The 26036-nt window shown below is 39.1% G+C and overlaps 1 protein-coding gene across 2 annotated transcripts in view; it reads right to left on the bottom strand.

Moving 5' to 3' along the window:
* Window positions 1-26036, bottom strand: part of PRDM5 (PR/SET domain 5) — a gene marked incomplete at both ends in the record, with an annotated part of 206846 nt that overhangs the window by 12430 nt on the left and 168380 nt on the right. Inside the window, one exon of one of the 2 annotated variants that reach the window (XM_082837921.1) lies at window positions 1925-1986. The exons of the other annotated variant lie outside the window; for it this stretch is intronic. Coding sequence (XP_082694047.1) covers window positions 1925-1986 — 62 coding nt within the window. Of the gene's footprint in view, window positions 1-1924; window positions 1987-26036 lie in introns of those variants that run through there. 2 annotated transcript variants of the gene reach the window in all.

The raw sequence follows: 26036 nt of genomic DNA, 5'->3' as shown, positions 1-26036 counted from the left end.
AAGGCCACTGAATTGTTCACTTGAAAATGGTTAATTTTATGTTATGTGAATTTCATTTCGATTTTTAAAAAATCACCTTGGTGGGGGATTATTACATCTATAGGATGTAATAAGAAACGTAATAAGATAGGATGTAATAAGAAATAGTAAGGTGAGGGTCCAGGCTACGCATTGCTAGTGGGAATGGAAACTGAGAGTAAGTAATGGATCTGAGAACCATTTAGGAAGGAGATAGACTGGAAGTGGGGTGAGAAAGGAGGACTTCTATCTGGAATGGGTAGGTTAAGAGAATAAGATTTTGGAACAGACAGCCAGTTCCCTGACCAGGCTGCATTTCAGGGAAGTTTTGGAGGCATTAAACTTGGATCTCTCCTCAACAGACCAGTCCGGACTGCAGAAAAGGCTCAGAGAGATTTGAACATCTGACAGAAGTAAATGGGATAGAAGTAGATAGAAAAAATCATGCTTGTAACATAATTTTTAAAAAATAACATCATGGTCCAGTCTGTGTAAGGAAGCAGTCCACAAAAATATTCAGCATAAATAAAAGTCAGGTAGAGCGTGATAGAAGGAAGATGTCCATACACAGTTAATATTTAATTTCTATTTTCCATCACTTATTTGTGTAGTTGTGCAATTAAATAATCCCAAAAAAGTTTTGCTTTTATGAAAATGCTTCCAATAAAAGCACCAATGGATTGAACGTTCAATCCATTAAATTATGAAACTGGCTGTACCTCCAGTCCAGGATAGAGCTCTCCATGTGTACATTTCTTTCTCTACAAGTAGTTCTCTCCTTAAAGAAGTTCACTGTTGATAAAGGTATTTTTATGAGTAGGTCCACTGGGAGTACGTTGTTGCCTTAACCTTACCACCAAAGTTTCATGGAAAGACAAGGAAAACATCTTATGTTTGTGAGTTTCCTTTCATATGGACTGCTCACTCCATCCTTTATCCTTTGGGATATGCCAAGGGGACTGAGTACTCAAGTTTCCCTCAACATTTAAAGAGAACTATGTACTGTGCAATTTCACAGATTACAACTTTAATGTTTCTTCTTACATTGAGCTACATTAATACTTTTTTTTGTTGCTATTTTTGTGTTAGAAATAAGAACAAGAAGTAAGTGCTTTCCCTAACACCTGTGTCAATTTTCTGTCAACTGTCAATCTTACACAGAATGGTGATGCTGTTCATCGATGAACCATTTTTCTCTAGATTAATCAATGATCCAATTAATTTTACTGACAATGGTAGTATTTCTGTCCTTTCATTAATAATGTGAACTATGTCGATAATTTCATTTCACTTCAAATGTCATAAGCAGAAAATCTAAACAATTGGCAGTGGCGTTTTTTAAACAAAGGAGTTTATGCATGTTTTAGAAATTGTTTGGCTTTAACAAAATAAATAATATCTATAACCAGTTAAATTTCTGGTTTAACTATCATTAACCTGTCAAAGACTTGGACAGACACATGAAAGCTGTCTTGAATCATCATGTATTTATACCTTGGAAGAACAACTCAATTGCATTAAAACAGGGTACAGGCATGTCTTAAAGAAAATCAGAGTTCATTTGCTGCCAGTAAACTAGGATAAAAAACATTGCTACAACGTGGTTACATGGATTATGCAATCAAAAGGTATAAAGAGCACAAGACATTAATAGACACAGATCAGCACTGTAAAGCGCACACACACACACACACACACACACACACTCTCTCTCTCTCTCTCTCTCTCTCTCTCTCTCTCTCTCTCTCTCTCTCTCATACATGCACAAATAGATGCATGGATACACCCACACACACATACATATCTCCTGTTACCGGAGGTTACTGGAGGACACTAGGGAAAGAAAAGGGAAGCCAAACTCACATCACACTGAAAAGGCTTTTCTCCGGTGTGCGTCCTCTTGTGCTCATCCAGGCCTCGCTTCTGGCTGAAGGCCTTGCTGCAGTCTGAGCACTTGTATGGTTTCTCCTGCAGTCAGTGAAAAGAGACCATGAATTTGAGTGAATGCAGAGCCCTCCTTTTGAAGGTGTACGTGGGAGGGTGTTTTATCTAGTTCTGCAAGGTGCTGGCAGCACATTCATAGTGGTGTCATGAATTATTTTAAATTTTCAGGGGAAAACAGGAGTACTCAAAATCTCTTGGGCAGTCTTAAAACTACCAGGTGGTTCACAGTTCCAACACTAGATCGCACAACATTTCTTTCGATGCAGTCCTATCTGTGCAAAGGAAGATTCTGCATGATTGCTGTGATCTAACTACTTACTGAACTGAACTTACGTTTTCTTTTGGTTTCGGAGTGCATGCCACAAAGGTTTCGTGGAGCAAGACAGTTTGGGACCCCTGGTTTACATGGTGCAAACTGTTCACTGTCTCAAAGGGATTCCTGGGAATGAAAGCTCAGAACCAAATGCTCAACAGATTTTGGGGGTAAATTTAAGAAGTTAGAGCTCAACTGTGCTTTAAGTATTTTCATTTCCTTTTTTTTTTTTAACATCTTTATTGGAGTATAATTGCTTTACAATGGTGTGTTAGTTTCTGCTTTATAACAAAGTGAATCAGCTATACATATACATATATCCCCATATCTCCTCCCTCTTGCATCTCCCTCCCTCCCACCCTCCCTATCCCACCCCTCTAGGTGGTCACAAAGCACTGAGGTGGTCTCCCTGTGCCTTGTGGCTGCTTCCCACTAGCTATCTATTTTACATTTGGTACTGTATATATGTCCATGCCACTCTCTCACTTCGTCCCAGCTTCCCCTTCCCCCTCCCCGTGTCCTCAAGTCCATTCTCTACCTCTGCGTCTTTATTCCTGTCCTGCCCCTAGGTTCTTCAGAAACTTTTTTTTTTTTAGATTCCATATATATGTGTTAGCATTTCTATCGTCCAATCTTTTTTCCTAGGTAGGAGATGTTCTTTTATAAAATCGAAATTACTTTTTAAAATGAGGCATTTTTTTACAGCTGGTCATAGACTCTTAAGGAAAAGAAATATATCCATAGACAAAGGAAAAAATTATCCACATTCCTTAGCCATCTTTGATACCAGGAACTTACATCACCATCTTTTTAGCTTGGAATAAATTGCAAAATAAATTAATTAACATTGTTTCATCAAAACAGCAGGCCACTAATAACTAAATAGTGCACTGATAAACAGATTTGTTTAAAGTAAAATTGCAGTGTTTTTTCAAATATAGCTTCAAAAATACTGTTACAGACACTTTTTGAATTGAGGTAGTGTGTATATATGTTTTCTATTTCATGTTAATGTAGACAAGTTCTATTTATATTTTCTCCTTGGTATTTAAAAGACATTATGAAAATTTTCAGGCCTACAAAACGGTATGTAAACAATCACACACACATATGTGTACCCATCGGCCAGCTTAAGACATGGAACATTCTTGTGAACATGAGCGCCGGTTCATTCATTCTTAGTGAGTACAGTATTACATTCAATGGCTACATTCTCCAGTGATGGATAGTTAAGTTTTTCCCAAGTTTTCACTCTTACAAATAATGTTGTTCTGAATATTCTTGTAAATGTATACTTGAACACAGATGAGCATAAGTCCCTACGGCATGTATATCTAGAAGTGGAACTGCACCTTCAACTTTTCTAGGAATGGCCAAGTAGCTCTACAAAGTGAATAAACCATTTTACACTCCAATATCCAGTATATCCTTATAACTTTATCACTGTAGTTTACACATTTTGAAACTCTCATTAGGTACACGGTGAGTATATGTAAGTTTAAAACTATTCTACTCCTGGAAAATAGGACCTTTTATCATTTTGAAATGACCTTCTTCTTCTGTAATCATCCTTTTTACCTTAAAATTAATTTGGTATTAATATAGCTATAAAAGCTTTTTAAAATTAGTATCTGCTGGAGTTTGGGAGACTTGTTGAGATGTTGGTCAAAGGGTACAAATTTGCAGTTAGAAGATGAGTGCGTTCTGGAGATCTAATGCACAGCATTGTGAATATAGTCAACTGCACTGTAGTATGCAGTTGCTAAAAGTTGCTAAAAGCCTAGATCCTAAATGTTCTCACTGCAAAAAAAGAAATGATAATTACATGACATGATGAAGGTGTTAGCTAACACTATGATGTAATCATACTCTAATATACAAATGTATCAAATCAACAGGTTGCATGCCTTAAACTTATACAATGTTATATGTCAACTATATCTCAGTTTAAAAAAAGAGGCAAAAAATAAAATTAGGATTTGCCTGTTATATTCATCTTTTTACTTTCAAACAGTCTATATATCCTTAGGTATGATAAGCATCTGTTGTAAACAGCATACGACTCAATTTTTTTAACCCAAACCAATGGCACTTTTCTTAAGATAGTGAACTTTGCTTTTTAATATTTATTATCATTTAAAAATTATATTGTTATAATAGAATTTAATTGCCATTATAATAAATAAAATACAATAGTATCATATTTATCATTATTAATAATATATTTAAATATATTTCTAACATTTAATTTTGTGTACATACATTTCTAACATTTTATTTTGTGTACTGCTTTTATCTTGCTTGTTTTCTAAGGTTTTTTCCCCTATATTTTCTTTCATGTTTTGGATTCCCTTTCCCCCTCTGCATTATTATAGAACTTACAAACTCTATTTCTATCCTTTTACTGGTTATCCTTAAAATTTCTTTTACCATGTGCATTTAACACAATTAAAGGTATTTATTTTACCTCGTATTAATTAACATGCCCTGTAGAATGCTCTGTCTTACATGTTATATGTAGCAGTATTTCATTTGTATCTTGATTTTTAATTCCCGGTATGGAATCATTATTATTTTATACAATCAGTGTGGTTTAGCCCGACACACTTAAACAATTTCTTTACTTTTCATGCTTTCTGACATATTTGAATTTCCAAGGATCTGTTGATAGTAAATTCTGATTTTGATTGAAAGTGGCTTTGCTTCTCATTTGTCATTGAATGAAAGCCTACAACCCCAATTAGATCTTTCTATTTTTCATGTCTCTTAACCTGCCTTTGCCATTTCCATCTCTTTGTATTGCACTCTATGTAATTTCTTTAGGATCAGTTGATCAATTCAATTCAGGTATGAATAACTTGCTACCTAATAGGATCACTTTGAGTTTTTAATTTCCTACACTGTAGTTTTAATTTCTAGAACTTTTTATTTGGTTCTTTTCAATTATGCTTAAATTTTTGATACAATCTTACTTTCTATTCATGCTGCTTATGCCTATTTAAAAATATTCTAGGCATTTATACAACTTTCTTCATCTGATAAATCATTATCTTATGTGCTCTGTGGAAGTCTAGTTCTGCTATTTGTGGTTTCTCCTGTCTCGTGCTCATGGCTCTTGTTTCCTTGGGTGTTTCTGGAATTTGAAATCATGAACTCATGTTTGGTGGTCTTTATCTGTTAAACTCCTGTGACCCCCAGGTTGAGGGTAAGTCCCTCCAGACAGCATTTGTGTTTGCTTCTGCCAGGCACTCCAGGATGCTATCAATCAGAGACCATTTTAGGTTTACTTCTTGCCCGAGGGTTTTCTGGTCAGGCAAGCATTTTAAGGCTGAACTCCAAACACACTTGAGGGAAGGACTGTGGTTACAAACTCTAAGGAGAACTCTTTCTCTAGCCAGCAATTACTTCAAGACAGTTAAACATCCCGAGCATTTCTGTTTGCCAAAAGTAGATTATTTCTAGCCTCTGATTTCATTTTGAGCATAGTCTTTCTGGGGTCCCAGAATTATGGGGGGATGTGGTTCCATCTTGCCCTTTAACCTGAACCCAGAGCTTGTCCCTTTTCCATCACCATTAAAAACCAAGTCTTGAGTTTACCGAAACTGTAAACACCCTGCAAGGTGCTGCATCCTCAACTTGACCTCACCACTCTGGAGTTGGGTTTCAGTTTTGTTTGTTGGGTCCTGGAGATCACTTTTACTTTTTTTTTTTTTACACAATCAGATATTTGCTGTTTGCTTTATTTTATCCAGCATTTGATAGCATTGTACGGGTTATCTTTTCCAGGACATGGAGTCTACCATATTGCCAGAAATGGAAGTAACCATATGTATAATTTTCAGGACATGAAAAATGTATTTTAATTTGACTGTTCACAATCAACAGGAAAAAAGTAACTGCGTTTTACTGGCAGTCTACGAAATACGATGTTTATGGCCTTTCCCTCTAGTCTGAATAAACACAATCTCTTTTCACATGTTGCATTATTCTTAGCCTCTATTATTTCTTCAAATACTGCCTAGTTAAAAAAAAATCTTTAAAAGGAAAATGTAGTTCTAAGTATTTAGATCAGGAATTTTCTGGGAATTCCTGTGACTGTTTATTAGCTTTTATTATATCCAAATGTTTCATGTAACTTAATGTTTTAAAGCATATAAAACATATCAATACAATGTATATGAGAAGGGAAAAAAAAGGAAAGCTTTTCTCCCTGCAATTTACCTGTAAAACGAGATCTTGTAAAGAAGTGAGAGGCACATCGCTGTGGCAGTTGCCAATGACAGGTAAATGTCTGGCAGAGAACAACCTAAGACAGGACCAACTAGCTGAATGACATCCTAAGAGAAGTTTCAGGGAAGAGAAGGCAGTGAAAAGCAAGTTCTGAGCATCACTGATTAAGACCATCCCTCCCACTCATTCCTAAATTTCCTCATAGGAGATACTGTCTAGGTAAGCATCCTAGAGGTGGCCCTACGGATACTGAGAGGTTCCCAGCCAGTATATGGAGATTCTGGTGGGTCACAGGGGCTTTGCAGTTATCACCAGAGGTTTGAAGTCTCAGATATGTTATGCATTGGCTTGGATTGAATAAATAAGGTCTTATACACACACATACACTCACCCACACAGTGATATTTTCAAATGTTTACAGATCCTGTTGGTGATTAACTCAATATATTCATTTACGAATGCCACTGAATTATATCACTTTCACTTAATTATTTTCTCCTATAAGACACTAAAAGTGCAACAGCCATCATGTGTTTCTATGTGTATGTTGGCAGGAAAGTAGGGGGTGAAATTTATAATGTCAGAAAGGTCCCTCCACTTCAGAAAGTTTGAGAATCACCGTTGGAAGAGGGACCCGTTTGATTAAGTAGCTCTGTATTTGCCTGGACTCTCTCTTCTTTACCGAGAACCATTTGTAGCCAGGAATTCCCTGGGGTTTTTGCTCTCAGATAAGCTCACAAAGGACCCCAAAATCACATTTCCCTGTCAGTCTAGAAAGAAGCGTTCTCCGAGTGCTTAGGCCATAGCAAAGAAGAAACTATGTTTATCCCTCAAAGGCCTGTCTGTCTCCTTCATCCCTAGTTCTTATTCAAAGAGTCCATACTTTCCCTGAAGATCCTGAAAGGAGGGGTATAATTCGTGACACGTATTGGTCAGACCGCCTTGCAGTGCTCCTTGGGAGGACCTTTAATGCCCACCCTGGAAGGGATTCCGATTTATAGTGAATGTTGCCAAATCAAGTATTAGAGAATTCCTGCTCCGGAAAAAGCTTTTATGCCAGAGGAAGAGCCAGGAGGTCACGGGTCACTCATCTCAAGTTTAAGAACATCAAATGAACTGAAATAGGAGGAAATACATGCATTTTCTTTCTCAGAACAGAAACTCTCATCCCCCTTCCTTACTAATTTCTTCCATTACTCCTAATCAGCCATGTTAAAGAAATAGCACCCTTCACACGGTAAACACAGTCGGGCACAGAGAGTAAGCTGAGTGGTACAGAGCATATTATTACAAAGACACCTGCACCTGTTCCTGTTCCTTTCTCTGAAAATTGTGAAAAAATCTTTGCTGCCTCTAGAACATTCCTGAGTATACTCAGTCATAACTTAGCAATCCAGAAGAATCCATGCTTGTGCACAAGGGTTCACGAGAGCTTCAGTTCTGATCTTCACTGCCTATCCTTGCATTAAGGTTCACTGAAGATGACGGTGGTTAGGTAATTAGTGACTGACACAGCAAGGGACCACGTGACAGAGAAAGCTCCGGAAGCCACATAGGCTTCTTACTGTGGCTGAGCTATCTACTACCTTCCCAAGGACACACTGGAAAACAGCCCGCAGGCCGCTGTGGCTGGACTGCAAGCATGTCTGGATACTGCTGGACTTCCAAAGCCTCAACACCCCTCCTCCACAAAGAGCACAACAATATCGTCATCTTAACATGAATCGCATCCTAACTTCATTACTTCTCTTCTGCTATCTTTCCCTCCATTATGAAATCTTTAAACTGGGCACAAAATCTGATTCAATGAAGTATCATGGAAATTGTCTGTAACTGTTTCAGAATGGAATGCATAGTATAAATTACACATTTTAACTCATTAGCTGGATTTAACTAGAGACAAAATGATTAGGTTCTTGATGAATTCTGTTTCTGAATGATTATACAGTTTAACTGACAAATAGCTTGTCCTTTGTCATCATAACTGGGGAGCCATTACGGAATGGAGGCAATCTATTTGTCAGTTAAACTGTGTAATCTACCAAAGGCAGAATTCATCAGCAGTCTAATCAGCCTAGCTTTAATCAAACAGCGTTTGGCAGAATTCATTCAGAAGGTAGGATTTATAGAGCTCTTATGCCCTGCACCTTGTGATGTAGCTAATAAAAAGTCATATTTTTGTGCTAGCGCCCATCTATTAAAGGAACAGAAACTTCAAGTGTTATATTTCTTGCCAACATAAACTGAATAACTAAATTTCAAAACCATTTCAGAGGGCTCTATAGAAAAAATCACATTGTTTATAAATCTTGGAGGGGTCTAAATGTTGAAATTCTATGAAATAGAAATGTATTGGAGGCTTTCTCGTAGTTTAGTTAAGAATTGCTTGCCAGGAGGTAAAGAAGCACGTCCCCCATTACACAGACTCCCAAAGACAAGGATGGATCATGAGCAGATTATCCACATGCTGCGGACACATGATCCACAGATGCCCTATGAGGGTTAAAGGACATTGCCCAAAATCCTTTAAAAATATAATGTAGCCCTTTTAGTTACAAGTTACCCATTTCACCTCTGCCAAAGTCTACAGTATGTCCAACAGGAGAAAGTCAACCACTACTGTAGCAGCTGAGAAAATGGGAAACTGAGAAAATGAGTGTTTTCGTGCTAGGCCACAATCAGATAGAAAAAGAAAATATCACAAATGAGCATTTTCCCGTGTAGTCAGAGGTCAGTGTAAATGGTGTCAGGAAGTCATGGAATGATGGTTAATAAATGTTCTTTCACGGCAGTGGTAGCCTGACCTCAATACAGTTAAGAAAGGAAAATCAGTAAAGCAATTAAAAGAACACAGGCAGGCTAGTGAGTATGGTAATAAAGACTGTCAGAGCCTGTGGTATTCTGAATATACATAAACACGGTTTGCTTATGAGTGGGTTCAACCTTGAGTGAAACACTTGGCTATTATAACTTAAACGAAAGTTTGTTCACTTGATGGACAAACCTCTTCTCTATTTGTCTTGCTCAAAGCTGTAACGAGACCAAGAGTGTCTGTGCTGTTAATGAAATAATTTCCATGTGAACAACCTGGGTATCAAGTACAATTTGAAAGAAGAAACTCACTAAAGAGGAAACAGATGTAGACACAAGTGTCTCTGACACTCCCTCTCTCTCACACACACAAGTGTGTTAGCATTAAAAGTCATCTTTTGGTACAAATTAATTTCACTTGATTATGTTTTCTAGATTAAGGTTATTTTATAGCTATTAATATTTACCCTATTAGAGTTCAGAAAAACAAAGCCTTTTACTAGATGATCGTTTCCTATTTCTAAGTTTAAAAGAAAATCCAAAACACCTCATGAAGCAGAGGTTCATGAATTTCTTAAATACGAGCTGTGAGTTTCTTAAATGCATGAATTTCATTTTGTTAAGTTATACATTTCTTAAATATGAAATTTCTAAATAAACAAAAATTTTGTAAGGTTTTAGTTTCCCATTTTCTCAGCTGCTACAGTAGTGGCTGACTTTCTCCTGTTGGACCTACTACAAACTTCGGCAGAGATGAAATGGGCAACTTGTAACTTAAAAGGGCTACATTATATTTTTCCGTTTTTAAAGGATTGGGGCAATGTCCTTGAACCCTCGGACTTTTCCATCTGCAGAGTGTCTCACAAATTTCCAAAGTGGACTATGGCACGTCAAATGCAAGGCAAGATCATATACAGACAGTCTTAGCCTCTTTCTAGTCTGCACCTCGGCAAGACTCATTTGCCAAACGTCCCTGAGACAAGGCACAGAGCTCCGCTGTGACCCGGAGCAGGGTTCCTCAGCCTCAGTACTACGATATCTAGGGCCAGATCATTCTTTATCTGGTTGGGAGGGGGGCTATCCCGTGCACCCAGTAGGTATCGATAGCACCTCCACTCAAGCTGTGACTACTCAAAATATCTCCGCATGTTACCAAATGTATCCTGAGTGGCAAAACGGCAAAAGCACTGTACAGAAGAGTGCTTCTGGAACCATCTGTAGTGAAAGACTGTGTTTTTCTCAATGTGCTGCTGACTGATGCTTTTCTAAAATATATTTTAAATGAATTACTAAAAAAAAAAAATGGTCGTGCATTTAGATGTGCAGCAAAGTCAGAATGCTATAAAAGTTCTAAACACTTCCTCACAATTTTCATACTTATTTCATCACAGACCAGAAACAAAGAGTCTGTGGGCTGGTACTGTTTTTTCAGCCATACTTTGAATAGCACTGGTCTAGAATAAAAATGTCTGATCACAGGATGTCCATGATTCAGTTTCATCATCATCTAGGTGAACACATTCTAAAATATAATTACACCTAAACCTTGAATTAAATATCATTTTCATATTACATATAAAAATTCCAAGTTTCATGGCTGGGAGCTAGGGAGGTTATAAATGGAGGAAGAATGAATACTTGTTTGAACCTGGGTGAGGTACATGGAGATTCATTATCCTATTCTCTCTGCTTCTGTAGGTTTGAAATTTTTTTAATAAAAAGTAAAAAGATTTTTTAAAAATTGCTTTGTTATTATTATTATTTTTTTGCTTTCATGTTATTTTAAAACTTAAAACATCACCATTCTGCTTGAAAGATCCTGTCTTTTTTTTAGAGGGGCCCTTTTTGATATCAGGATGATGGACTTGGTAAAAATTAAGCCATCTCAGATGTCAGAAACACTGTCTCAGAAATGGCTTCTCAGAGGTGACCCGGTGCTCCTGGGACCGGCCCTGCTGTAAGCCCCGAGATGCGGCCTGGCCAGCAGCAGAGTCCCGAAACCCAGCTCCTCTCTCCCAGCCCAGCATGCCCAGCTTGTTCACTCAAATGTGCCTCCAGAGAAGAGGGTGTCTTGTGTAACTGGGTTAGCATCTGACCTCACGTTGGACTCCACATGACAGATCCTCTGAGAAGAAAAGAAAGCTCCAGGCAGCGTCGTGCAGTGGCCCTAACCACTGACCAGGGCTCAGCCTTGACGTGTGCTTCTCAGTGTGGCAGAGACTGTGAAGCCCATGCTGAAATTTCCAGATTTTTCCTAGGAGCCAACTAATTCTCTTGGTAACGTTGGCTTTGTGACCAAAAGATGGCAACCTGTTTCTATAAAGCATCCACTTGGCAACAGAATTACGGGTGGCATTTATAGGAGGGTGGCCCCATGGGCTGCTGTTACACACAGCCCAGCGGACAGATCTACGGCCCACAGGACGGCAGGCCATATATCTGACAGCTCCCCCTAATGGCCCCATTTCTGAAAGTGCACGTGCCACCAGCTGCACACCATCAAAAGGCACTGAGTTTCCCCCTGACAAGCAGCCTCGACTAGAAAACTTCTTTTACAGATGTTTATAGCTTTTGTGGCTTTTTATTCACCGTCTTATTTTTATAGCCGGTGTGATCTTTCAACATATGACAAAACATACCCAAGGCCTAGTAAACAACACACCTAAAAATTCTAACTCTTAGGGAAGCCTACAGAAAGCTAGGAGAAAATTTACAGCAGGTTTCTACACAAGACGTCCATAACTGGTCTTGCATTGCAGCTAATGGAAAACACACATTGTGTAAACTAGGAAAATGTACTGCACAATTCACGTTCAGAAAACTAAAAGTAAGCCCAGTAAATAGAATAGAATTTTTAAATTTAAGGGATGTATACAGACTTTAAATAGAAACAAGGAAGCACTCAGTCACTTGTTAGTTAATCCACTCTTGAGGCCCATAGAATAATGTGTGTAAGTGGCATGGCTGGAAGAAAGTCCTATCACTGAGAGCACAGAGGTGATAGAAGAGCTTGTCTGGCATAAACCAAGCAAAGAATTGCCCAAACTAGCTCAAAAACCTTGTTTTCTTGCGGCCACAGGAGTGACACAAACTGGTCCATTTGGAACAGTCAGATAAACCAACCTAACTAAACTTTTCCTCATACTTTCACTCTCCTAAGCTCTAGCCCAGTGGATTTCATACCTGCCTGCACATTCAAATCACCTGGGAATCTTTTTAAAATATTGATGATAGGTCCCACCCCACAGAGACTGATTTATCTGGTCTAGGTGTGGCCAGGCATTGGTGTTTCTTAAAAGCTCCCAAGGTGCTTCTTCTAATGTACAACCAGAACAGATCAGTAAGAACTTATGATCTGGTCCACCATCCTCTCAAGTAATAACTGCAATAGTAATAATTACGACAACAGCAGCAATAACTTCTATCTCCCCTTCTCTTACTATTACTTATGCTTTACCACCAGGGCACTCTGGTGCATGTTTACAGACTGCCTACTTCATGGCTGGCAAAGTGCTAGGACCTTTTAAGGATTTTTTTTTTCCCCATTTAATTGTTAAGCAATGCTGCAAATTGGTATGGTTATTCTCACTTAGCAGACGAAGAAACATTAATTTAAAAATATTTCCAAGGTTTATACAATCAGGTAGAGAGGGCAGAACTCAAAATAAGGCACTCGTACTCCAGGGCTGGGGTCTGTGGTGACCTATGGCTTCCTCCCCATGCACACCCCTCCCTTGGTCAAGCACTCTGGAACAGGTGACTCCAGAGCCCAGACAAGAGAGGGAACCTTGATCAGGCCCAGCCGTGGCCTCCAAACCTGCCTGCCCATGGAATCACCTGGGGAGCTTCAGAAACTGCTCATGCCGGTGACCCAGCCCCCAGAGAGTGTGACTGCACTGCTCTGGGGTGTGGCCTGGGATTCTCCAGGAGATTCTAATATGCAGACCCATTTAGAAACTGCTAGGCTAAGCCAATGATGGAAACTCCATTTCTTCTGCAGTGGTGGGTTTAGACTGGAGCACATGACATGTCTGTGGTTACTGAAGAGAAAGTAAGTCCACAGGGCATTCGGGAAAAGGCCTCCTCTGCCTGGTGAGGCCGACCACGGACAGAGGTGATGCCCGAGCGGCGGCCGAGGAGCTGACTGAGGACCGCAGGAGAGATGAAAGGACCTGGGCCACGGAAGACCCCGTTGAGCCACTGCATAACCAACCCCAGGCTGGCCCTACCTCTGAAAGTCCTGTTATGGGACTTAATAAATACCACAGTTTAAGCCCTTTTAAGTTAGGCTTTCAGTTACGGAGAGTGAAAGCATTCTGCTTTCTACATCTTCCCGACCATCACGTCATATTCCGGCAGCTCTATTCTAGTGACAGAGAGTACGTCTAGCTCAGACTGAAGCATAACACTATATAACTACATAATAATGAACAAGAAACTCGAAGTCAGTGGCTGGCTATTAAAAATGATACTGTTCAACACAGTCTAAGAACCCCCAGCTCTAAAAATGGAAGTGAGTGTTCTTTTAGACAGCAGTGTTTTTCTTATGCACATGAAGGGAGCTCAAAAGGAGCTGAAAATACATTTGCTGATAAGAATTCTGAGAACAATATGAGATCTGTGCATTGTAAGAATCTTTAGAAGAAAAGAATGCTGGTTAAGTGAAAGAGTGTTATTGTTTAAATTATCTAAAGGGAAACTCTTTCTCTGCATAATAACTGTTTAGCTTTTTTCCCCTCAAAAATCATGTAAAAGAAGACTAATCGTATGAACAGGAAAATTTTATAATAAGGAAAAACTTATAAACTTTAAGATTATAATGCAAAAATAAAGGAAAGAAATAGAAGAGAAATAAATATGATAAAAAATATAGGGGATATATATACATACATACACACACACAGACAAGTCATAAATACAATGTCCAAGGCAAAAATGCTGAGTTTTAAATAACAATCCAAATGGAAGCCAATTATGAGAAGCAAATTGTCAGTTATGAGAGCACAGGCTGGTAATGCAACTGCCTTACTCGTTTGTCACATATTGTCTTCAACATTTTTGTTTGCTTGTATCCCAAAAATTTGCTACTGAAAATCAAAGTAAGTCTTACAAGTCTAAGACAGCCTAATTCTGTTTTTGCATGTTCCAGGGATCTCTGTTTACCAATGTTCCTAAGAAATGTGGGGTCTCAGACACAGTAATCCACCACCAAAGGCAAATTTAGGAAGAAAAATATTCACCACTTCCTCTCAAAAGGTCCTTTCCTACATCTGAACTAGTATTTTAAGCTTACAAACCAATTAATTTAAATGTTTCAAGCTCTATTTACAAGTGAGCTGACAGCAATCAAGACAATTCCCATGATTAGATGATGATGTAATTGAGGGTGAATTTATCAGCAAAAGTCCCCATGCATATTGAGCAAGACATTGTGTTGGGAACTGTGGGAAACACAACAAGGTTTAAAATGCGGTCTTTATCCTCAAGAAGATTCCAACAGGTCGGCAAAGCAAAGACAGGGCAGATGGAGTAGACGGAGTTGAGGTGTACTTGTCCATCAACCTGAGCTTTTGTGGCTACACAACTTGAAATATGGTATTCAGCACATACCAAATATCCCTGTCGATTTAGGGGGCATAACATAGGGGTAAAGAGAATGATGTGAATGAGAACTCAATACAGTCACAGACTACATTTAAGAGGCAGATCCAATCAGTCCACAGAGAATTGATTTAATTCAACTTTCCTACTTCCAAAAATAACAAGCATGCTTTCTGATATACGTGATGGTGGCAAGTGTAATCCATCTTGAATAAAAACCATAAAGTTTATTCAGAGGTCTCTAGAAGAAAGGAATTACATAAATGCAGAGCCTTAGAAAAAGGTATCTAATTCTAAAGGAATAACATACTTATCCCATTACACAATTTTGAAAATAATAAGAACACAGCAGAAAGGTGCTATCACACATGCAACTAATTCACCCATTTCAATAGCCAACAGAGCAGTCATTTCAGCCAAGTTCATGTCAACGGGTGAAACAAACCCAGCAAGGAGTGGGCAGAAGTCAGAGGAAATCATATCATCAATAGAAATTACATCTCTGAATCAACACACTGCACAGATGGCAAGGAGCTAGTAGCATAAACCTGCCCCTTTCAAACCTCAAAGATGCTGGAAAAAACAGCCTGTCTATTTGCACAGGTGAGAATTCCACAGTTGTCCTGGCAGAGATCTTGCTATATCTGAATGTGCTCAAGTCATAAAATGTTTTGACAAAAAGTAGGTCAGCCTAAAATGTTAAAAAAGGAAGAAATTCATAAAATTAGCATCGCCACTCTTTACCCTTTTCATCTGCTATAGTTTTGTTCAGTGAGTAAATCTGAGCTCAATCTTCTTTTACAAATGGGTGAGGGTTTTTTTGGGGAAAACTTTTTGTCATCTCTGGTGCTACTACACAGACTCCAGCAGGCTGATGTATACTTCATAGCTTCTGCAAAATACCATTCCTACCCCTAAAAATAATAACCTACAGTCATCAACAGTAGTGAGTAACAAATCAGATTCTGCTTTTTTTTGGTAGTAGTGGTGAACTTTGTAACTAATAGTAGCTTCTGATTGTTTTAGGTTCATATGTTCCTTGTGAAGAGACTTCTCAATAACTGATCTCAAGAACCGTGACTAGTATGACCAACTGTCCCCATTTACCCCTGATTAGCCTGGTTTTAGCCCTAAAAGTCCCACATTCCAGGAAACCCCTCACTGTGGGGCAAAGAGCAAGATAATGCCAAGTTGGTTTCTCTATTAACCAGCACCACCTGCATTTAGGAATAACAGCCCATTGTAATGTCCCACTTAGATACCATCTAGGCAACTATATGCATCGTCCCTGTACATTCGCTCAGCCATCACTTGAGAGAGCAACAGACTAAACAGGAAAGAGACTGCTAACACAAGCCCTGCCTAACTCCCCCTCATCCTCTCTCCTGTTCTCTCACCCCATGTATAAAGAGCCACAGTCTACACTCTCATTGGCAGGATGAACTCAGCTCCCAGGAAAAGTACTGATGACCCCCACCAAGAAGAGTGGCTTCCATCCCAGCGGGCGTAAGTTAAGGGTACTGGAGGCACAAGGACGAAGAAAAGCAGTACTTCAGGGTGAAGTGCCAAGTTTTTGCTCTGGCCAAGCAAAATGCTCTTCCCTCAAGAAGGTGGTTTTTGTTTTATTGTTTTGTTAAAGGAAGAACATTTTGACAGAGATGAGCTGTTACTCAGAAATTGTCCAAATCATTCTCTCCGAATATATTAGGTAAAAGAAAAGACTTAATTGAGGCCATTTCCTTGTTTTTACTAAATTCCAAGACACAAGGAACCTGATGGAATCACAGATCTCAATTCTGAGCCATTCTTTTGCATATTGATCTTGTTTTACCGATTTAATTCTTTACATTTACCTCTTGATTTAGAGATACCAGTCCCTTCAGAATATACTGACATGTAAGAACAGAATTGCCAGTCCAATTTCTTAGAGATCTGTTCTCTCTCTTTTAGTGCGGTGGCAATGGTTTTTCTACAGTAGCCAGATATTGTCTAAGTCAAATCAACATAAATAACACACTTGGCAGAAGAGTCAGTTAACATAATTCTTAGTTTGCACAGAAAGGACCTAGGCCACAATGAGGTCCACATGCTCAGGGAGAGTTCAGTGAGTGCATGTGTTTCTTTCCTATCAAATAAAGTACACAACCAAAGACCTCTTTTCAGAAAGGGATGAAAACATACACTGGTCATCCCAAGACACAAAAATGAGGTTGGGGATGGGTAGCAGAGTAGATCCCTGGGGCTCTAAGCCCCGTATTGCATAAGAAGGAACAGACATCTCAGCTCTTAAAACGACAGATGTTGGAGAACTCACTTATGTCCTGCCAATGGGGAAATATAAACAGAATTTAATATTTACAAAATTCAAAATTCAAGCATTCAGTCATATATCACTTAGTGATAAACTGTCCCGCATGTTGAAGACTGTAGCATAGATGGAATGTCATTTTTTTGGCAATGACTTGGTACACTGCTTGCATGTCTAAAAACACATGTTAATTTTAGTTCCTTCACTTCTGTTGCCTCTACAAAGCCAAATATACACATATAAGATCCAAAGCAGTCAGGCACATCCATTCTAGCAAAATGTTCATTTTAACTTATCCTGGCACAGTGAACCAAATGTGTTCCTTCACTGCATACAAGGAGTAGCTGCAACAGCAAACTACATGCATAGGAAAGGTATATGTATATGTGTATAGATACATGATATGTATACATATAGACATGATGTATATGGTAATAACAAAAGTTTGAGTTAAGTGGAATTCAAATTAATACACTGTAATGCTTACTGAGACTAGTCCTGGGAAAACCTCTAGAATTTCCCCCGCTGATGTGCTGAGTTTTGGGGCTGGGATCCAGCCTGCCTCTGGTATGAATACTCTGGGATATTTGAGACCTGGGTCAAGTCCAGTACCATAGGCTTTAGGGCTCAGCGTCCAGGCACTCAGAGAGCCTCAAGGGTAGTGCTAAAGCTTAAGAAGGTTCTCAAATGTCTTCACTTTTTGCTGAGGCAGAAAGTACTTTATACTCTGAAAGTACCACTGAGGAACCTCAGACCATCGGTTTTCCATCATTATAAGGATCAGTCCTCGGACGAGTGGTTTATGTCACTCACAACTTGCCCTAGCTCAGCCACTGACCCTGGAGTCAAAGGTTTCAGATCTGATTACCAGTCCCCAAAGCCTCTTGCCCATTCCTCCTGCTTCATGATTTCCAGAACACCAAATCTCAAATCAGTAATCTACACTACGCATCTGTTACAATCCAGCATCAGGGCCACAGGCAATCAGCACCACCATCATCACTATAAATCAGAGTTCTACAAAAGAAAACTTAGGAACACAATTCATTTGTCTGATATGTCTTTACAATCTTATACTATAAACATTAACATATAAATAACATTTAGTGACAAAATTGTACTTGAGAAACTTCTCTCAATTCTGGTTCCTGTTATTTCTATTTACAATCTTGAGCATATAATTATAGAGGAACCTAAACTGAAAAAATATGATATATTTTTAGGTATCTTATAGATTTCTAAAATTATAAATACCCTATATTTATTTTTATGCATTTATAAAATTATAAAAATTATGTATAATTTATATTTTTATGGATAAGTTATATATTATACAATTATGTAATTATATATTTATATCACATGTAATGTTAAATATAAATATATATATTCTTTCTGATTGTTTCCATACAATAAAGATTTCAGAGAACACTGAGTTACATTTAATAATGTCCAAATATTCATAAAAATGAAACAGACCAATTGGCTTTTTTCTTTGAGTTAATGCCTGCTTTCATTTTGCAAGGACATGATATCATAGAACTTGGTAGAGTCACTTCTTTTGTACAAATTCCTCTTTCACTTTCTCACCAAGCAAGATCCACCACCACATACATACTCTGCTCAGTGTTGCATTACAGGCATGGCATTAACCTTTTAATATTTGTACTTAAATACTGCCTAGAAGAACTGAGGTCACAAGAAAGGGAAGCACCCACATTAGACAGATTTCCCATAACAAGGAGATCAACTAAATAGAAGACAGACACAAGAAATAAGATTTGACTGGAAAATAGCCAAATCTGTGACAAAAAATAATTTACAATTGAGAACAGAACTACAAATGAGATGAGAATTGAAGGGAAAGAATGGAATTTTACATGTTTAAATTAATGTTAAAATGTTCAATAAACAAATGTTAAAGTAGCACATCCAAAGAGTCCTCAAAAGCAGTGGAGCAAAAGCCCACCTAGAAGCTATGCATCTAGGACCCCACAAGGAGGTGATTTTCTCTCTCATGAACCATGATTTAGACAGAGCATAAGGACTCAGTCTTGGGAAAGTGAAAAAGGAGATAGCCAGAGCCTCAATGTTTCTCAGGATAAGCAGGTTTTCACTTGAACATAAATATGGTCTGGGTTAGTCCAATTGTAAATGATGTGTTCTTAGAACCACTAACTGCCTCTTTTAGAGGGAAAAACATCAAAGAACAAAGCTTCTTTTAGGGAGAAAAAGGGAACATCCACATGGTAATTTAAACTGAATCAAAAACAATAGACTTCTATCCTAAATACTGAAATCAAAGCATTTAAAAAATATTCATAACCTCCTGGAGATGAAAGCAGCACGACTGACCAGCCTGACGGGTCCTCCAAAGCCACAGTTCACATGTCCTGACCGCTGATCTTGTTATCAACTTGCTATGTGACCTTGTGAGTCATTCTTGGCTGAGATGTATCTTCCTGGAAAAATATTATACCTAAAATAGCCATCTTCAAAGATCTGAAAGGTTCCGACATTGAAAATGCTGCTTTAATTTCCAATGATGCAGAGAAACTACAACATGAGGGATTTACATAAGACGTGAGGAGTAAATCTCCCTACGCTGAAATTTCACTTATTTAAATGGATTACGAGGCACGTGAAATATCTCTCCCTGGTGGCTTTCAAAATATTAACAATACTTTCTTGAACATAGTTTAAAATGCAAGTGAAGGGAAAACGCCTATAGAGGTCATACTGGTACTGTTGAATCATTTTCTATGAGGGGTGCCTTTGTGACAGTCATCGTGGAGCATTCTCCAGCAAGACACTATAGCATGAATCCTGGGGACCTTGCAAGGGGGGCTGGGAGGGGAGGAGTCCAGTGGACTTAGGAGCAGCCATGAGTTTTTTCTGAACTGGAGAAGTCAACACCACTATTCTTAGAATTTCTGTAAAAGACTGGTTCATGGAATATGGAACATAATCCTTTAGAACATCTTGGTAGCTATATACGTAGTAATAAAGAATAAGGTCTTTAGCAATAAAGAGATCTGAGTTCCAATCTTCATGCTGCCCACTATTAGTCGTATGACTCTGGACGAGCTACCTAATCCCTCAAGCCTCACTTCCCACATTTGTAACATGAGATACTATACCTGTTTCACAGGATTTTGCTTATCATAATGCTTAGGAATTCAATGAGGGTATTTTATATATTATATCAACCTGCTTTCTTCTATGTATTATCAAAATATGCTTATGAATAATGTAATTCAAAATTGAAAAAGGCACACAAACCATGACAATATAAATGAGGTGATTTTATAAAGAAAGGAAATTATGTACGAGCCTCAATATGGCATTGTTCTTGAACTCCATTAATGGGACCTTCATATAAACAGACAGTCCTTTATTTCAAGATTCTTATGATACTTTAGTAATTAAAACTCCCTGAATAGAGTGCAAGATGAATATAAAATTCTCTTTCACAGAGAAAACAGTATAGAAATATATTACTTTTCTAAAACTAATGGCCTCATTTCTTTTAAAAATTAATTGTATACTGTCTATCCTAAAAACAAAGAAAAATTTTCTTTACACATTTCTGACAGTATGTACTTTCCTTTAACTCCTGAAGTATGTTATTGAAGTCTAAAGATAATATAGTGGTGGCAAAGCAGCCATCAGCCTAAATGCTAAATATTTATAGAGTTTTATTTTAGCTAAATCTGCAAACTGCTCTACATACACCCCTTGTTGATATACCGAGTTCATGAAGGAGTTCAGCAGACATCCCTGAAACAACTGCATTATTATTACAGAGATGACATTCTCTGACAGCACTCTGCCCCAGCCCAGCCCTCCCAGGCACAGTTCAGGAGGATCCAGGAGCCCGTAGCCAATGTGTTGGGTTTCCACCGTGGGTGCCAGGGGAGAGGAAGAGACAGTTGGACTAAAACGCCACTGACTTAAAGCCCCATGACTTACACTTATGATTAGCTGACACGTAATGATCAGTTCAACAAGTATCTAATGAGTTCCTACTATTTAGAAAGTTTCCCTTTTTACAGAAAAGATATATAAACACCAATAAGGATAAGTAGAAAATTAAAAGACATACAGTTACATTGCTGAATTACTGAATGAATAAATGAACGGAGCCCTAAGGAAGAAAGAAGAAAAGGAAAACTATGACATGAAAGTGAAAAAAACTGATTTAATATAGTATAATTAATGTATCAGTAAAGTACGTCCATGGCAGGGGTGGCAGGGAAGGCTGTTGAGAAACTGATGCCTGATCAGGAGTTTTAAGGAGAGCTAAGATCTCCACAGGAAGCGGGGAGAGGCCAGAGGACAGGATTATTTTATTTGTACCCTCAAGAAATATTGAAGCAGATGCAGAAAAACATGGTGAGCTGAGGGAGAAGGACATGCTCTCAATACTGTGTGTCTGTGTACTCAAGGAAAGTGGGGCTGGACAAAGGGCAGGGGGCGCCATGGCCAGGAGGGCACAGGACACCTCAGGCCAGTCTGGGTGCCAGTCTATAGGCAATGAGGAGCCACTGTCGGTTTGTTTTCTTTAGTAACTGAGAAACATCGAAGTTGACCTTTGTAAGTATTACTGTGGCAGCCAATCATGGGATGAATTAGACCAAGATTTCCTAAATAGTGTTTTGTAGAACACAACCCTCCGTGAGATTGTGTTCTACAAACACACACACACACTCACTGACTCTGCTCAAATTATATTGGTAAATGCTAGGTTAAACAAACAATACATGAAATATCTTTATTGCTGGACTTTCCAACCTGTGGTATGCTTATAGGTCATGGAACTCCAAGGGGAAGAGAGGACATGTGATTTCTCCCTGAAATGCTAAATCTCTTCCTCTCCTGGAGCTCTGGTGTCACCTCTTTTCCCCTGGTTCTCCTTCAGCCTCTCTGGCTGCTCCTTCTTGGTTTCCTTTCGGAGAATCTTCTATGGCTCTGCCTTTTTTTTTCATTCCATGGAGCCTTCGTGAGTGAGCTTTCTAGTCCTGCAGACTAAACTCTCATCGATGTTTCTCCTGACACCTTTCCTTGCCTGTACCCTTCTTCCCTGGTGAAGCAGGTACTCCTCCTCTGTGTGTTTATAACACCCTTGGAATACTTCTCTTACAGGGCTTCTTATGCTCTAGCTGATCATCTTTTCCCCCAGAATACTTAAGAGCTAACCCTTTTTCTTAACCCTTCCTTGAATATACAGCACATAACTTAAAAGGGCAACTGAGACTAAATGTATGCTCTTCTAAATCTTAAGAGTTACAATATGAAACATATCACATCTGTCAAAAATTTCTTATTTAATTAGAAGTTCTCTATGCAACAACTGTTTGAAGTCATTGTTAAGGAAAATTAAATAGAAACTGTCATAGAGTGCTCTAAGATAAATTCTTTTGTTTTCAAGTTTTAAGACATTATGTGAGATAATCAAGAAAGGCCATATGTCATCATAAGTCTTTGCAACTTAAAACGCAGGGATCTGATTTTATTCCTACTGTTCAGGATAACAGCATTATAAATCAGTTAACCAAATATTCCATAAATAATCCCTTCAGGGCTTCCCTGGTTGCTCAGTGGTTAAGAACCCACCTGCCAATGCAGGGGACATGGGTTCGAGCCCTGATCTGGGAAGATCCCACATGCCATGGAGCAACTAAGCCCGTGCGCCACAACTACTGAGCCTGTGCGCTAGAGCCCACGAGCCACAACTACTGAGCCCACGTGCCAGAACTACTGAAGCCCACGTGCCTAGAGCCTGTGCTCTGCCACTGCAAGAGAAGCCACTGCAATGAGAAGCCCGCGCACTGCAACGAAGAGCAGCCCCTGCCCGTGCGCAGCAACAATGACCCAACACAGCTAAAGATAAAAACAAATAAATAAATTTATAAAAAAAAAATAATCCCTTCAAATGAAATTCTGCCTGAATTTTACATTACCCATAAGCTCAAATGATAATGAACTCAAAGCTTCACCAATACCTCAGTTAAAATATCATGTTGATCCTAGCTGTGTTAATAGTCCCTCAGGGTTGGTTATGTGACAGATGGGGGAAAAAAGGCACTCATGTGATATATGTATTTGTGTTACTTTACCCTACTGGAGCAGAAAAGAGTGGATCACTTAAAATGCTGAAAACAGCTCTCCTGTCGGGTTTGGAGGGGGGGGATGGGTGGTAGAGTCATTTGATTTTAGGCAGATGTTTTACTCCTTACTCTAAAGCAGTGGGAAAAAAGGAAGACCAAACGCAGACTCGAAAAAGGTCACTGGAAAAGGCTTTTACTGTTTCTCCAGGGATGGCTTGCCTGGAAGCACCCCCCTGTCCCTGCCCAAAACTCCCTGGGCAAAGTAGTCAAAAGGGATCAGCAGGCTAAGCAGAGTCCCAGGAACCATGACCATGGAACAGAGACCTCGAACATTTAAGACCAAGGGCACCTGACAGTCAGAGCAGGGCTGGCACTGGCCGGTAATCAGCTATAAACAAAGTACTTAGAAGGGCCTGAAAAAGCCAAAACTCTGAGGTCCTGACCTTTCAGGACTTCTCAACAGCCCTGAGGGTAAATTCTAAATACTTTCATCGAGCATCCAGAGAACCTTCATCATCTGTCCTCTGCTCACGCTGGAAGCCTCTTTTTTTATGACACCCTCTCTATATACCACGATCCATCCCATGAAAGGACCTGAAACTCCTAGGCACCTTGTACTAGACAGTCAACCATGTTATCCCAGGGACCTAGTACAGTCCTGGCACATAGTAGGCTTAATAAAGAGTTGCAGAACAAATGAATTATCCTGTATCCTCGGCTCTAAAAGGGACAATCTTTAGATCAACTGGCACAACCTCAAAGCCTTGGCACAGTGATATACTATAGAGAGCGGTAAAGTGATTTCTCATTAATAGTAAAGTACTACAGTTTACAAGTGATCTACTTCCTTTTCTACAAATGAGATGAATTTTAATGTCATCCCCTAATCAAGTGATCATTCGTGTCCATACCAGATGCTGTCTTCAGTGAGCAAATAAGCAGCAGGGGCTCAGGCTGGAGCCTGAAGCACTGTACGTAGCCCACACTATGGCCTGAGGTGCACAGCCCACCTGAGCTTCCTCTGCTTCCTCAGGTGTGTCAGGGCAGATAAAAAGGGTGGGAATGGCTCCATCACAGGACCACAGACCTCCAGCTTCCCTCTTCGGCAGACAGACCTCTCAGAATAAAGTCTTTAAAGCCAGATGACAAGGACAGTCCAAGAAGGCAGGCAGGGCAAAGTGGGCCCAGTATACACACAAACAAGGTACGTCAAGCACAGAGCAAAAGGTATACAGGGGTCCATTCCTGCCTAGACAGAGAGAACTGGCTTTTACTCACTGTAATGTGAGCAAACGTGGAGATGCACATGTAACAGAAGAAAACCAACACAATGAAGGAGGACTGCCGTGAGGCAGGAAAGCGCCACACCAAAGATGCCAGGATCTCAGGACCAGGCTTAGCGCCTGCTTACACACTTGGGACCCAGTATTTCCCTCTCCACCACTTTGCACACTTAATTTTATTAATTCCTTAAAATAACGTTTTCAGCGTTCATCTTTCCTGATGGACACAGACAGGGCCTGTGACACAGCGGTTTCTGGCCCATGATGGGCACATCACAAATATCTGCCGAAGACACTCTTGTCTTCTCGGACCTTCCGAGTATGAGAAGGCATTGCAGATTAAGTAAGAATTACTCTTATTACGATAAACAGACTTCAAGCTCCACTGAGGGTAGGGACAATGTCTAATCTGTTTATTGCTATAGTCTCAGTTTACAGCATGCTGTAGTCACTCAGTAAATATTTGTCGAGTAAATGAATGAATGGATTCATATATATTATTTACCTATATATTTTCTGCGTTAATTTGGTAAATCTAATATAGTTTACTATTGATATAATTTAACTGCATTCATTCAAAAAATTCGATAACCCACTAGGTGTCAGGCACACACAGATGCTGAGGAAAAAGAGGTGTAAGATTCCTGTCCACATGAAAGTGAAGGTCTAGAAAGGAGAAGCATATAAACAAATTATAACAGTCAATTTGTTAAACTCAAAAACAGAGGTCTGTGTATTTTAAACAGCTGCAATCAGAAAGTAGCCAAATCAAATAGAAAGTCCTAAACAGGAAATGACGCAAGTAACAGTCTACTCAAGATCATTACCTCTGAACGGAGACCACCCCTAATCGAGTTTGCCAGACCCCAGCCCCAAAGGCAAGAATTACACACCAAAGGCCCCGAAACACGGATCATTCCTGCTTGTAATACGGATAGATAACCTAGTTTTAGACTCTTTGGTTGTCCATTTACCTTTCTAAAAAGTATGGAAGAGAAAATACTATAATGGCAATGGGTCTCATCACTTCAGCCATCCCACTGCCACACCAATTATAAGGCCTATTAACTGAAAAGAAACCTCTTAATTTAGCTCACTTATACATATTTCAGGGTTACATAAGCAAACTTGCCACCAGACTTTGGATCTATGAATTAAATAGCACATAAGTATCATGAGAGCCTTAACAGTTCATGTTTCTAGGTCTCTCAAATCCTTTTTCAGAACAGTGTATGCCCTTCTGAACAACTGTATCATCTTTTAAACTGAATTTTAAGAATTATATTTTTCCAATTACAAAACATGGCTCCCATTGCTAAATGATGATATTGTGATACAACAGCTAACCTCTGCAAGTGCTCATTTTAACACTTTGTCCAGAAATGTCAATGACCTTAAAATATAGAAGCATACTTCAC

This window comes from Leucopleurus acutus (genome assembly GCF_964270905.1).
Source record: "Leucopleurus acutus genome assembly, chromosome: 4".
In the NCBI taxonomy this organism is placed as follows: Eukaryota; Metazoa; Chordata; class Mammalia; order Artiodactyla; family Delphinidae; genus Leucopleurus; species Leucopleurus acutus.
This window is presented reverse-complemented; position numbering and strand designations above follow the sequence as displayed.